The 13776-nt window shown below is 35.5% G+C and overlaps 1 protein-coding gene across 1 annotated transcript in view; it reads right to left on the bottom strand.

The window, feature by feature from the left end:
• LOC125675226 (DENN domain-containing protein 5B-like) overlaps positions 1–13776 on the bottom strand; it is a 106635-nt gene that overhangs the window by 15835 nt on the left and 77024 nt on the right. The window contains 5 exon segments of the mRNA XM_056157738.1: positions 1323–1475; positions 2076–2201; positions 3258–3345; positions 3662–3812; positions 4583–5342. Of these exon segments, the coding sequence (XP_056013713.1) occupies positions 1323–1475; positions 2076–2201; positions 3258–3345; positions 3662–3812; positions 4583–5342 (1278 nt within the window).

The following is a 13776-nucleotide window of genomic DNA, read 5'->3' as shown; positions in this document are numbered from 1 at the left end:
TGTGAATTCATTATGAGTGTGTTCGCTGTAACTGTGTTTTACTGTAAATGTGAATTCATTATGAGAGTGTTCGCTGTAAATGTGAATTCATTATGAGTGTGTTCGCTGTAACTGTGTTTTACTGTAAATGTGAATTCATTATGAGAGTGTTCGCTGTAACCGTGTTTTACTTTAGTATATAAAGTTGGAGTGTCAACTGGCCTGTAGGTTATAAAACTTTCTGAATACATACTCTCTACTCAGACTTGTACCCAGTACTCTAAACCATACTCCTACTCCATATTTCACTCCAATTCATGTATAACTGTTCAGTATGAGTACCAATTCGGAGTATGGATTATGGCTTCGAGAAGAGAGAATATTTTACAGCCTTTAGGTCTGAATTTTAGATGCCCGATTTATGTCATACAAGAGGAAATGTCATTATATGTTGAATTTGCATTACAAATCTGACAAATCAAGATGTAAAGGTTCATTGAAAAAGTGCAGTCATATACATGTATCTTCAGCTTATTTATAAATACTGTTGGAAAATCACTATGGATATGTTGAAATGAGTTAGAAGTCTGAACTACATTTTCTTTATGTATTTCTTGAACCCTTGGATATCTCAAAGTTTTTTTCTCGGCACCATCTTATTTCAGATAACGAGGTTTAACTGTACATAAAACATGTACATGTACTTGTAGATCTTGTAGGTTTTGATAATAATTTGAGGAACTGAAAGCTGCCTGTCATATTACGTTAAAGAAGCTTAGAGATAACCTACATCAAAATGCACAGTAATGTACATGTATTGTAGAATTTTTGAACAGATTCTGTCATGTGAAGAATTCTTTGTCTATTGCCGAAATAAAGTCAGTCCGTTTTCTTACTACTAAAGTATTGATCATCGCGAAAGTTTGAATCCCACTCACGCCAGTAAGTGAGGAAGTTTCCCAGTTTACTTTCGGAAGGTCGGTGGTCTCTTCCCAGGTACATTGTATCTGGGTTCTTTCTTTCAACAATAAAAACTGGGCGCCACCACATAACTGAAAAATTGTTGAGTGTGGCGGAAAACATCAATCAATCATGAAAGTTTGTCTAACTATGTTTATTTATTAACCATGCTGTCAACCTTTTCCTATCTTATCTTAGATTACCTTTACGACTGCAAACCAAAACACTAGTTTCTCCTTACTCTTCCTTTTTGGACTGCAGGTCATGTGACCAGATTCTCCTTACCCTACCTTTTTGGACTGCAAACCATGAAACCAGTTTCTCTTTACCTATTTGAGGGGTGGGGGTGCTTTAGGCCATGAGACTAGACTCTTCTTACCCACCTTTTTGGACTGCAGACCATGGGACCAGATTCTCTCCAACATGTCACACAGACTAACGATCATCGTGTTTTCCTCCACACCATTAATGTTGGCGTCCCCGTGACCTAATTCTATTGCTTCGTGTCCCATTTTCTCCACCAGCATACGCTTGGTCTGTACAAAAGAAGAGCAACATTTCTAGAAACACAAACATGTTTATCTCTGGGTACATTAACTGTGGTGAAAATTCACGAAAGAATCAATACATGCATGATATCAGATTCATAAATAACTTTTAAAACTGGATGTTATCAAATTTGATTCCTTTAAAAATAATCTAAGAAGGAATAACACATTGTCATAATGGCTTGACTTCCTATTGAAACATAAACAAAAATATCAGCAATACTTGTATATTCCATTAAATCTAATCGCATAGCTGGGTAACTCTGTAAATTAATGTGTCAACTTCTGATCTGTAGATCATGGGTTCAAGTTTAGCAGGGATTCGAATTATTTTTCAGATTACTTTACACTAAAACTGCACTTTTATTAAACAAGGTTGATTTGAAAGTTTTCAATTTCAAACTATTGTTACAGTACAGATCCTCCACTTTCCATCCTTATCAGATTTCTCTGGAGTGCTATCCCCCCTTAAGATTATAGATGTTCTTAAATCTTGAAAATTACACATACACTACCTGACAAACTGCACAAGTTCATTTGTGTCGACACACACATAATGTATTTTAAAATACTTTACAGAAACCCCACCTCGTTTTTGATTTCCTGAAGCAGTGTTTCTACAAATTTCCAGTTGGTCTGCATCATTCCCGCAGCGGACAGTTCTGTCAGTTTGGGTTGTCTCACGTGCTTTAGGCGAACGTCCTGAATATATTTCTGTAAAGGATGCAGCAAATAATCATTTCAGCATAGACTAAGCCTTATCCATATTTATTTGAATATACATTTGAATCAAAGTCTCTGTCGTATTTAAAATATATTAAATCAATTTACAATTTATGTTTAAAACTCTGATTTTTTGTTAAAATATACATGGAAATTCTTTTTCTTCAAACCTTCTAAAGCATATCAATAATGGTATGTTATAGTACGTTAAATGAATAGGCGGATCAAATATCTAAAGTTGTGGTGCAAGATGCTAAGATGTTTGGCAGCCGTCCGTACACATTCGTATAAATTCGGAATATTCTGATTCTACGTGCCTGTTATGGATAAATCTATACATAAATGTATACACTGGTTGTGCTCACCCCAATGGTAGCACCGTAAACATAATAACAAAAGTACTGCACACAGTACAGTACATCATACACCAGTTGGACAGTGATGACAAAATTTCAGTACAATATGAGAAAAAGTTAAGGAAACTACCTGACCTACTTTTAGCCCTAAAGTAGGTCACGGTGCACCAATCCAGCTAAAATGCAAATTGAATCTTTATTTCTCTGAGAGGAAGATTGTATCTACATTTCAGGGCAATACCTGTATCCTTAACGAAAAGAAATCTGGAAAACAGTTTGACCTACTTTTAGCCCTAAAGTAGGTCATGGTGTACCAATCCAGCTGAAATGCAAATTCACTCTTATGCTTCTTGTGGGAGAACTGCCTACATTTCAGGGCAATATCTGTATCCATAATGCAAAAGAAATCTGGAAAACTGTTTGACCTACTTTTAGCTCTAAAGTAGGTCATGGTGCACCAATCCAACTGAATATGTTCAGAATACTGTAAACTTAAGTAACAAACTGTACAGCTAAAGAGACTGTACCTCTCTCTGTTTTGAATTCAGCTGAATATGTTCAGAATACTGTAAACTTAAGTAACAAACTGTACAGCTAAAGAGACTATATCTCTCTCTGTTCTGAATTCAGCTGAATATGTTCAGAATACTGTAAACTTAAGTAACAAACTGTACAGCTAAAGAGGCTGTACCTCTCTCTGTTCTGAATTCAGCTGAATATGTTCAGAATGTTGCAGCGTCCTGTCCTTTCTTCTCCACATAGCGCTTTCCCTTTTGGTTCTAAAAGAAAAAAAACCCACTCAATTTGTGACTAATAAATCAGCAGTGCCAAGTAATAAATGAGAAGATACTTATTTCCTAATTTTACAGTCACATTAAACTCCAGGGGTCAGTTGCAGAAAAGTCTGTTAAGTTTAACTGACAGTTAACTTCAAATTAACACTATATAAATGTTCAAGTTAATGGCAAGTTAACTCTCAGTTAAAGCTAACTAACCTTTGTGCAGCTGGGTCCTGAGGGAAGCAACTGAAATTCTCATGGACTCAAATTTCACTTAGTCAACTTTACTATGTTTACTGTTGCCTTGGAAACTTACGACTGCTGACTTGTCTCCACATTCATGACCTCCCTTTGAATCTCTGGAAAGAAGCCTGTCTCCATGGTAGCGGGATTAGTTAGGTTTTCCAAGGTATGGGGCCGTGGGGAGACATGATCAATGTACACAACCCTCTTCTCTAGCATGTTTTCTAGAACAAAGTGAACCATGTACATGTAGCTTCATAAATCAATATAATTCCAATGTTTTTGCCTTTGATATTTTTACCAACTATTATAATGATGACCATTTCCCCATAGATGTGAACAATGTACGAATAAATCTTGATAAATATAGCATGTTTATTTTAACACATGGAAATCCTGAAGGAAATGAAAGTAGAATGTAAATATAAAGATAAGGTTTCATTTTTGAAAATACATAAGGGTATGAACTATAATGTTTCAAGCCAGCATACTTTTCATGAAGTAGGCCGGCATCAAGCATTGCAGTTCATGTCCTCATGTATTTTTAAAAACGAAATCTTTTTCTCAAGTATCTTAATGCCTTACTATCATCAAGACTACTGTGTAATACAGTATTCTCCATGTCATTTTCACCCTCAATTTGAATGGGCAAGTCAAAACTGGTCAAATTTAAAGTTATAATCATTTACTTTAGAGTATTAGTAAATAGTTTGGAATCAATTTCAAACTGGGCAAAATCCTTCAATGCATCTTTCCAAAATAATATGGGGTAAAAATTAACCTTTTCATTCACACAAGAAACATACCTAAATACATGTTACTAGGAAAAGCAACTGAAATACAGCAAAAATATTTCCCCATGACCTTGACCTGATTCAAATTCAGTCCACTACATGGAAATCTTTAACAAAATATAAATTTCGAACAAGCATTCTAGGCAGTTGTGATCAGTTTTAAAGTGGAGTTATCTTTCAGAACATTTTATAATACAAACCTGTATCTTCTACTGTAGCACACGGCCCGTATGTGTGAGTAATGTGTTCCCCGAGCCTTTCCCTGAGTATTTTTAATCTCGAGTCAAAAACCCTCAAACTGGGATCGATTTCATCAAAGTGAGACAGAATCTTGTTATCAATGAGCGTGGCAAACATTTGTGTTTCCGTGAAAGACGACATGAATGGTAGATACCCTTCTGGTTGGTCACTTAAGAAGGCTGCCTTGTCAAAATTCAGCATGGTTTCCCGATTCGTCAACCATGATTCCATGTCTTGGGTTGGTTGGATTACAAAAGTCTCGTAGGAACTGAATAAATGCAGAAAATGATTCAGGAATATCTCTCTTATCATGTTGTTGAACTTCAGATGATCGATTTGTCGTTGACCCATCGATGATGAGTCCTTGACTTCTGGGTCTTTTTCTTTTTCGGAATTGTCTGAAAATTCTTCAATGGAGGTCCATACACCGGTTTTCTTAGCAATGGCTGATATTTTTGCAAATGCTTCATTCTGTTTTAAACGTTCCATCTTATCTGGCATGTTGGTCCAGCTCTCATTGCGGATAATTGAGGTTTCCTCCTTATTGCTGCTAGACTTTTTGGGACTGGGTATTTTGCTGCTATCTTTACCCAAAGATACTTTGTATAAGTTGATGGCTCTTACAAGTTCTTCTTTGAGTTCCTGGTGATGTGGAAAGGGAGGTAAATCTTCTGGAACATCTACAGTTTTCTCATCAATGTCAACAAAACACATATTAGCCTGAAAAAAAAAAGGAAGATTTAATTATAGCAGCCCCAGTTTCAGTGTTCTAAATACTGTGCTCTGCAGTCATTTCTGCATCAGCACTCAAGGAATAGATTTCTGAGCTTTTGTATTATGAGGATATGTAAACAGCAGAAGGATGAGGTAATATTAAATTTGAATAATAAATAATAATATCTGAATAACGAATATGCAGATTATCTTGTGCTTCCTTTGCTTTTACCTCTCTCACAAGGCAAACACCCTTAACATTAATTCAGATATTGATATTTTGTAATACATGCTACATACATGGTTTTGTTTCTACACCAAGTTGAAAGTTCTATACTAATTATAAGAAAAATATAGATTCCATTGACACGGCTTAGGTTTTTTTTTTTAATAAAACTCTAATAAACATAAGGTTTTGTTTTGGTTACATTAGATTTTGTGAAATCAAAGTCTTCATAATAACTTTTTTTTACTATACTTTCATGTAAAATACTCGAATCTGATTGGTCGAGAAGCATTAGAAAAAAACCCATATTGTTACCCTCTGAGAACAGAGAGCATGCGCTCCAGGGTGATAGTATCTAGCAACGGGTAACATTACTTGACAACGGGTGATATTATAAAAAATTGTTACATGTGTATTCATATATTATGACCCAAGCATCCGTGTTCCGATCTTGTTGATTATTTACATATGTATAAGGTTAGATGTGTACCTTTTGTATATACCAAGCACCCATAAAAAAAAATAAAAAAATTACCCCATGACCCATCAAATTGATAAACTCATTTTACAATGACCCATCTAATTAAAAAAAAAAACTAACCAGACCCACCACAAAAATATTTTTAAAAATGAAAACGGTACAAATCTTGCGAGCTTTTCGGGACAAACATTCTAGTCAATGACGCGGTAATGCCTGTGCGACATTGTATCACAGTAGTTCTGAAGAAACGATGTCACATCAACAATCAAAGGCATCTATGGCGGGAATGTTGGAAAGATTGGGAGTCCAAACTATGCTATTATCATGAAATGGGTATGGATATGTTTTTCCACGAATTGTTCGTCTTTTAATGGAGCCTGCGCCCGGAGGACTCTATATCACCATCACACTGACTGATAAATATAACGCATCGGTACCCTCATATAAATCAACTAAGGTTTGCCTATTTTTATTAGAAAACAGATGGCACATAGGGGCACAAGCTGGTACAACGGGAGGGCTAACCCGTTAGCCTTTCCATTCATGCGACGATGCCAACCTGAAAAGGGAATTAGAAAATATATAAGAGAGGTTTAAAAACCTTCATTCATATTTTCGACTAAGGTATGTCGTTGCCGGGATTCAAGAATCCCGGCCTTTCGTCCCACATTCGAGCAAGATACAATCAATCAATATGATACGTGTATGTAATTTATCATAGCAATTTGATTTAATACACACGTACCTTCAACATCGTTGTTCGTCCTTATCGTGAACTCAAATATGCTCCACGAACGGATAGGGAAGGTGGCGTTTTCCATCCATTGCCGGTTGATGTACTGCACCAGTTCCTGAAGGTGGGGTGGGCACTTCTCCCTCAGCACCCGGAACACGTCCACAATATGATTCCAAGGCAAGAAAGGCAAGGCCATCAGCTGTTTCATGAATGTGTGGGATGCTTCCCTCTCTCTGAAGGTGGTCACGAGCCCGAGGTTCTGGATGCGGGTCCATATGGCCTTCGTCCAATGAAACACACACCCCTTTAAGGTCACGTTCGGGAAGACGTCCCTGACAGCCTGCCAGATTCCTGAAATAATATTTTATTACAAATAATCAAATCGGTAGGTTATTTATTTTAATGTATGCAAATGTCATATAGTCGTAATTTTTTCTTTGCTACACAAATTTCATACCTGCTTCAAAATCTGCAGTGATCATCTCCACCGCAGGTTGTCGCACATTCTCCAGGAGAGCCATGAACACCTGAAATAATAAAATCATATCGAAAACTTGAAATGAACATCATAAAAATAAAATGTAAAAACCAGTTATTATGAAAATTTAGAATTATGAACTAAATATACAGCAGCTATACCAGGGCAGAGACTTTCTTCAAGAATGGCAGCTTTAAGTCCCCAGGTGGCAGTGCTGTACTGGTCCACGATTGAAGTCGTTGCCTCGCTGAAGGACAGTGGCGGGACACAGCATCTTTTGAGATCTAATGCTACATCTCCACATCGTCGTCTCTTTGTTGTTTCTCTGAAGTAAAAAAAAAATGAAAGCACATTATTACCTTGCTGAAATATTTGGATGTGGCAGGTCTAGTTTGTTGCACACGTGGTACAAGTTATACAAAGTCATACTTGTGTATCAAGTTATACATGCATATTATCAATGCTGTGGTTTATAAAAAGCAAACATTATTACCTTAACGCTGTAGGTGAAGCCATCTGATGCCACCAGTAGTCTACCACCCCGCTTGCTTCCTTTCTCCAGGACCTCAAACTGGACCACACGTTCATCGAGGACAGTGTCGTCAGCCACCTCCTGTAGGGTCCTGTGATAAAAAGTTAAATAATAGACAGTGTTAACAAATATTGTGTCTTGACACATCCAGAATTTAATGAACAGTAGCTTGAAGTACTGAACATTATATTTACACTCAGTGCATCAAATTTTATTTTTAAATCATACCCCTCAACAGGCTCGACGTCTTCTTCTTCAATTCCCCGCCTGTGGGAGATGTCGAAGGACTCGCAGACCTCAGCAGGACAAAACACGTCCTCTCCATTCTATGAAAATATAAAAAATATTTTTAACAAAACATACAAGGAAATAAAAAATATAAAATTGTTTGATATACTAAAAAAATCACATATCAATCAATAATTCATAAAAACCTCAGAATGATCCAGAATCGGTGGTACTGGAATAACGAGCCGGGGTGGCATCTCCTCTACTGCTGTGGACTGCAGCACCTCCCTCGACACATCCATGGGCTAAAATAATTTTCTGATATTAATCCTTTTTTCAATCCTCTTTTACAAATGGTAATTTTTTTACGGAGCTGAACTTATTTTACAATATATATATCATAAGTACCCCACTGATGTTTTCCTCCTCTCCATCCTCTCTGCATGTGGTGCATTGAAATGGAAAATCCACCCGGCTTCTAATTAGATCTCTGTACTCTTGTCTCGTCAGACCTGTAAATAAAATGATTTATAAACATATATTGAAATTGTAATAGTTGTAGTCAGTGATGGAGATAAGATTTTACTTGGTGGGAACACGTAGACTAATGTGAGTTTTAGGATTGTAAGATGATAAATCTTTACCAGATTTGCAGGTCCTGTGCTGCCATCTACTGCATGTATCGCATACTAATGCCTCTTGTCGTGGACGTACCAGCGAATCACAAACTACACAGTTATCTGCAAGAAAACAAACATAAATTTAAGGGCGACGAACCTTATTCGTTTCTAATGTCTCAGGGAAAATATCTAATTAATTCTATGCTGCGTTAGTCTCAACTGTCAAACTATAAATTATATTATATCTATGTTCTGACGTTGCGTTTTAACGTTATTTTGAAGTTACCAAAATTTACACCAACGCAACGTCTCAGATATCACACTTAAGTAACATGAAATTTCAAGTTTTTCGAAAAAATCTTAACGAAATCTGCGTTTGTAATAGATATCTGATTAATTTACAACTATCCACGTGAAGTGAAGTGATATTAGGTATCTTGATATGCCCTCAATTTTCATATATCACCCTTAAAGAAGTCAGCTATCGTATCGTTGTAAGTTAGTTAAATGTAAACACAGAGTTTTAAGGTATTCACATTTCATTGTACAACTGTACCTTTATCTGGTAGCTGGCTATCAGTAATTGTAACTCTTATATTTTGTAGTAGTGTTTAGCTACTAGTACATGTAGCTAACTTTTCTTACTTTTAGTAGCTGGCTACTAGTAGCTAACTTTTCCTGGTTCAAGTAGCTGGCTACTAGTAGCCAACTTTTCTCATTTTAAGTAGCCAGTTACTAGTAGATGGTTACTAGTAGCCAACTTTATTTCATTAAAATACAATAAGTTATTGAACAATATAAAACTTAATGATGCTTACTCTAATTTTGTCATTTATTGCGCATTTAGATTGCTAATGTCGTGAAGCTATCTGTTTTCTAGCCACATATACCTCAATACTTTGTTTCCATTTATGTTTTAAATATTCTGGCAGCATAATTTCGTATCAGAAATACGTATTGATAGAAAAACTAACACAATATCACCATTCAAAAATGTGTGATCTTGTGTAAATATATATATCAGCGGCGTAGCTTGGGAAGATAAATATGGAAGCAGAAAGGGCAGGGGGTTTGTACTCTTTTTATAACAGCTTTTTTTTAAATTCCGTGAAAGTTTAATTAAAACTGCTAAAATTCGATGTATGTAAAATGAAAGAAGATATAATCGAATTTTAGTAGTTTTAAGTAAAGTTTTGACAGAATTCAGAAACACATTAGTTGTTATAACTAGAGTAAATAACGTCTCAAAAAAAAATTACAGATCCAGTCTCGTATATTACAATATTTGTCTCGAAGATTACTAGAACTTGCGTATTGGACACTGAGTTTATTTAATTTATTGCACTATGATAAATTCAATGAATCAGTTTATTTCTTTCTAAAAGAGGTTTTTTAGCTAATTTCATTATTTTATTAATTATTCCACATATAGTTATATACTTCATTTATACGGACAAATCCACATATAGTTATATACTTCATTTATACGGACAAAATGTACATGTATGTGTCAAAGACTCGTAAATTACATTGGGTTTGAATTCAAAACAAGAGTATTTTTAAAGCAATGCTGCAGAAAACTTGGGAATATATTCCCTAGATATGTATCCATCCAATAGATGATAATTGTGTTGCTTTTCGTCTGACGGTTTTAGCCTATTTTTAATGAGGAAATCTCACGCTTATGTGAAAACAAGTGTTTAGTAGAATAGTATGAATTCAACTTACCAGACATCTCGAATCGTCAAACACTATGGGTGTAACGAAGGTTGTTTGGGGTGACTTTCATATGTATGTGGATGTGTATACATTGATCTCATCATTATCGTCTCCACGCCAAACACCGCCTCTTAATTATTTTTTAAAGGCTTCGCTTTCGAGTCCACCAATTAGCGCCAATTTTGTCACGTTTGATCACAGTTATCCCGCACGCGGCTCTTTGTAGTCACAGCGACAATTAATTATTATAATAATGAATTCCAATGAAGAAATAAGCATTTGTTTTCAAACTTTACAAAAATCATTATGTAAATCAAAATCCCCATAACTAACAACGCAAGTGGCAAACATTGAAATATATTTATTTAACATCATAGATACATAATACTGACATTCCAAAATCAATTACACATAAAACAATCCCAGTTATATCAATTTAAAAAATTAGGTGAGACGTTTCGACCAATATATTATTGGGTCGAAACGTCTTGAGGTCGAAACGTCTTGTGGTCGAAACGTCCCTGAGGTCGAAACGTCCGAAGTCGAAACGTCCCTTGGGTCGAAACGTCCCGCATTCCTCCAAACTACACTCAAAACTGCACTCCGCTGAACCCCTGTATCGGCCCGCACTCAAAACTGCACTCAGTTGACCCGTCTATCTAGTCGGGTTATACTACTCCCGTTGTTTATTTACTAAATGTTATTTGTTATACATAAAAGCTGTAGGGGCGAATCTCCGTAACGAGAGTGAGAGTACCATTACCATTTATTCACAGTGGTGGGAGAGGACCACTAATACCCTACCCCAAAAATTTCCGTCCCCCGGGTAAGGGTCTTCGATGATTCCGAGCCCAATGTTTTTTCACTAAGTGAAATGGATTATGCATAAAAATTTGAGGGCGAATCCTCGTAACTAGAGAGAGAGAGAGTACCATCACCATCCCTTCACAGTGGTGGGAGGGGACCACTAGTACCTGCGCTACAACACCTCTGTCAACGTCTGAATGTCAAGATTCTTGGCAAAACTTATTTCTACCTATTGCATTATAAAGTATGATTTTACAAGTTTTAGTGTTAAGCTTAAAATCTTACAGTAAGTTCACAAAAACAACGAATTCCATGATTATTCTAGTATTATTGGATGAATGAATATTTATATAAAACCTTTTAATTCCCTCAGGTGTCACATATTTACCAGCTTCTGCGTTTATAAAATTCAGACAAGTGTTTGATTTGTTTAGATATGATCATTACAGTTTGATATGCTAAGTTAGTTTTAGTACGTTTTGATATGATTTTTAGACGTTGACAGAGGTATTAGTGGAGCGTAGCGGGAACGATAACTCTGGGTAGAGATTAGTGGAGCGTAGCGGGAACGATAACTCTGGGTAGAGATTGTCCCTAGGGTAGAGGTCTTCGATGATTCCGAGCCCGATGTTTATTCACTAAGTGTAATGCGTTATGCATAAAAGTTGGAGGGGCGGATCTCTGTAACTAGAGATAATACCACCACTATTTCTTCACAGTGTTCTGTTTATGCATATAGAAATTTGAATTGCGAACTGCGTTTTAGAATGCAGTTCACTTTTGAATAGCGAATAGTGAACTGCAAACTGCGTTCCAATATCACCAAACCTCATAGTTAGGCTATAATTTCATACGAGTACGTATGGACATATATTTCAATGAAGGAAACAGCAGGTATCGTGAAAAGATGAGGCACTATGGAACATAGATGTACCACAAAATAGCAGCTTTTTCTTTTTCTCGCTAATTCGACATTCAACTTTCATATGGAACTTTGCCAAAATTATCAAATATGCTTATGGTTTGCTGATATGGTATTTAACAATTCTATGAACGTGTACTTATTAAAATGTGTTTAATTATTCAGTTAAAACGTATCTTATTACGTATTATTAATTAGCTAAACACCCATCACATTGGGTTTACATGTATACGTCACACACTTTTACACGCCAATATTACAATAAACACATACGACACAGTTTCAAAATAAATTCAGCACATCAGATCTGTAAATTAGGAAGGCTTGTTTGATAAAAAGCGGTATTTCACTTAAGTGAGCTAATTAATAATACGTAGGAAAATCATGAATTCCATTAAAAGAATTTCATAACTTTTTTATGGAGGAGTGACCATTATGGATGTTTATTCGTTTATTTTTCTTGATAACACAGGAAGTAGTTCAGAAAATAATGAAGGAAATAAGAAAAGCGATATTCAGTTAATGGTTTGTTCAATATCATGATTCATATCATAAATAAGTTGCTTATACACACCTTGGAATTATACACTCTATATCTTCTTCAATTATCTGCACCTACTATATACATACAGTTGACAAGCTACCTGGGCCCAGTCATGATTCTGGATAGACAGCATCTTTTTTTTTTAGTTTTGATGAATATGTTCCTGAATAAATATACGAATAAACGAGTATAATGCATGTACATTGAAGAAAAATATCTAAAGCTTAGACATATTTTTTGCATGGGAAAGAGTAGAGGTGCAATTCGCAAATCGAAAACGGTATAAATCTTTTTCTCCCTAACACGACTAATATTTTCAAATACCTTCGTTACAAAAAAAAAATTAATTTCAATAAATTCTAATCCATACATTAATGGTTATTGCAAATGCAGAATCGCACATACTATTCTACATTACGTCACATAAGTATTGTACATGTATGTATCTATCAGCGAGTGTATATTAAACAACTTTTCCTCTAAATCATAACCAATTCATTAAATCATATCGTATCCCCTAAAGTATTACCTGACCCGTTTGTATAGGGATTTTGACAAAATACAAACACCAACATAAAAAAGTAGAATATTTCAATTTTAACATCCACAAATCGTCCTTAGAGTGGTCAACTTATTTCTAATTGTTAGCTGATTGAGCCGATATTGACCCTGACAATCGAGAGTCATGAGAAATATTCAAAATCCAACCTCTCTTTGCTCTCGGAAAATCAGCTCGTGTCGTCTTGCCGCTTTAAATATTGGTAATTATGGTTATTTCGTGTGCTTTAATAATTTCTACAGCTGACTACATTCCCCGATTTTCGTTAACAGTAGTTAAATTATTATAAACAAGAAAAACTTAGGTCTACCTTCCTGTTGAAACGGTGTGTTGTTCTCTTTTAACTCATAACCGGAAACACTCCAAACGAATTTTCTTGCATAATCTATACATTGTGATTTAGGACATGGGTAGCCGTGATAATTGCGCGAAAAAATAGAAAGAAACTATTATATCGCAAGATTTGAATTTCATGGCTTTCAAACTATTATATAAACAATCTGCGCAAAATATTTCATTTGAAGGACATTCCAAAGACATTTAAATTCATTTTGGTATGTGCAGATACATTTTTGTTTGAAAATCTAA

Source organism: Ostrea edulis, chromosome 3 (assembly GCF_947568905.1).
Source record: "Ostrea edulis chromosome 3, xbOstEdul1.1, whole genome shotgun sequence".
Lineage (NCBI taxonomy): Eukaryota > Metazoa > Mollusca > Bivalvia > Ostreida > Ostreidae > Ostrea > Ostrea edulis.
Note: the sequence above shows the minus strand (reverse complement) of the source record. Positions and strands in the feature narration are given on the sequence as shown.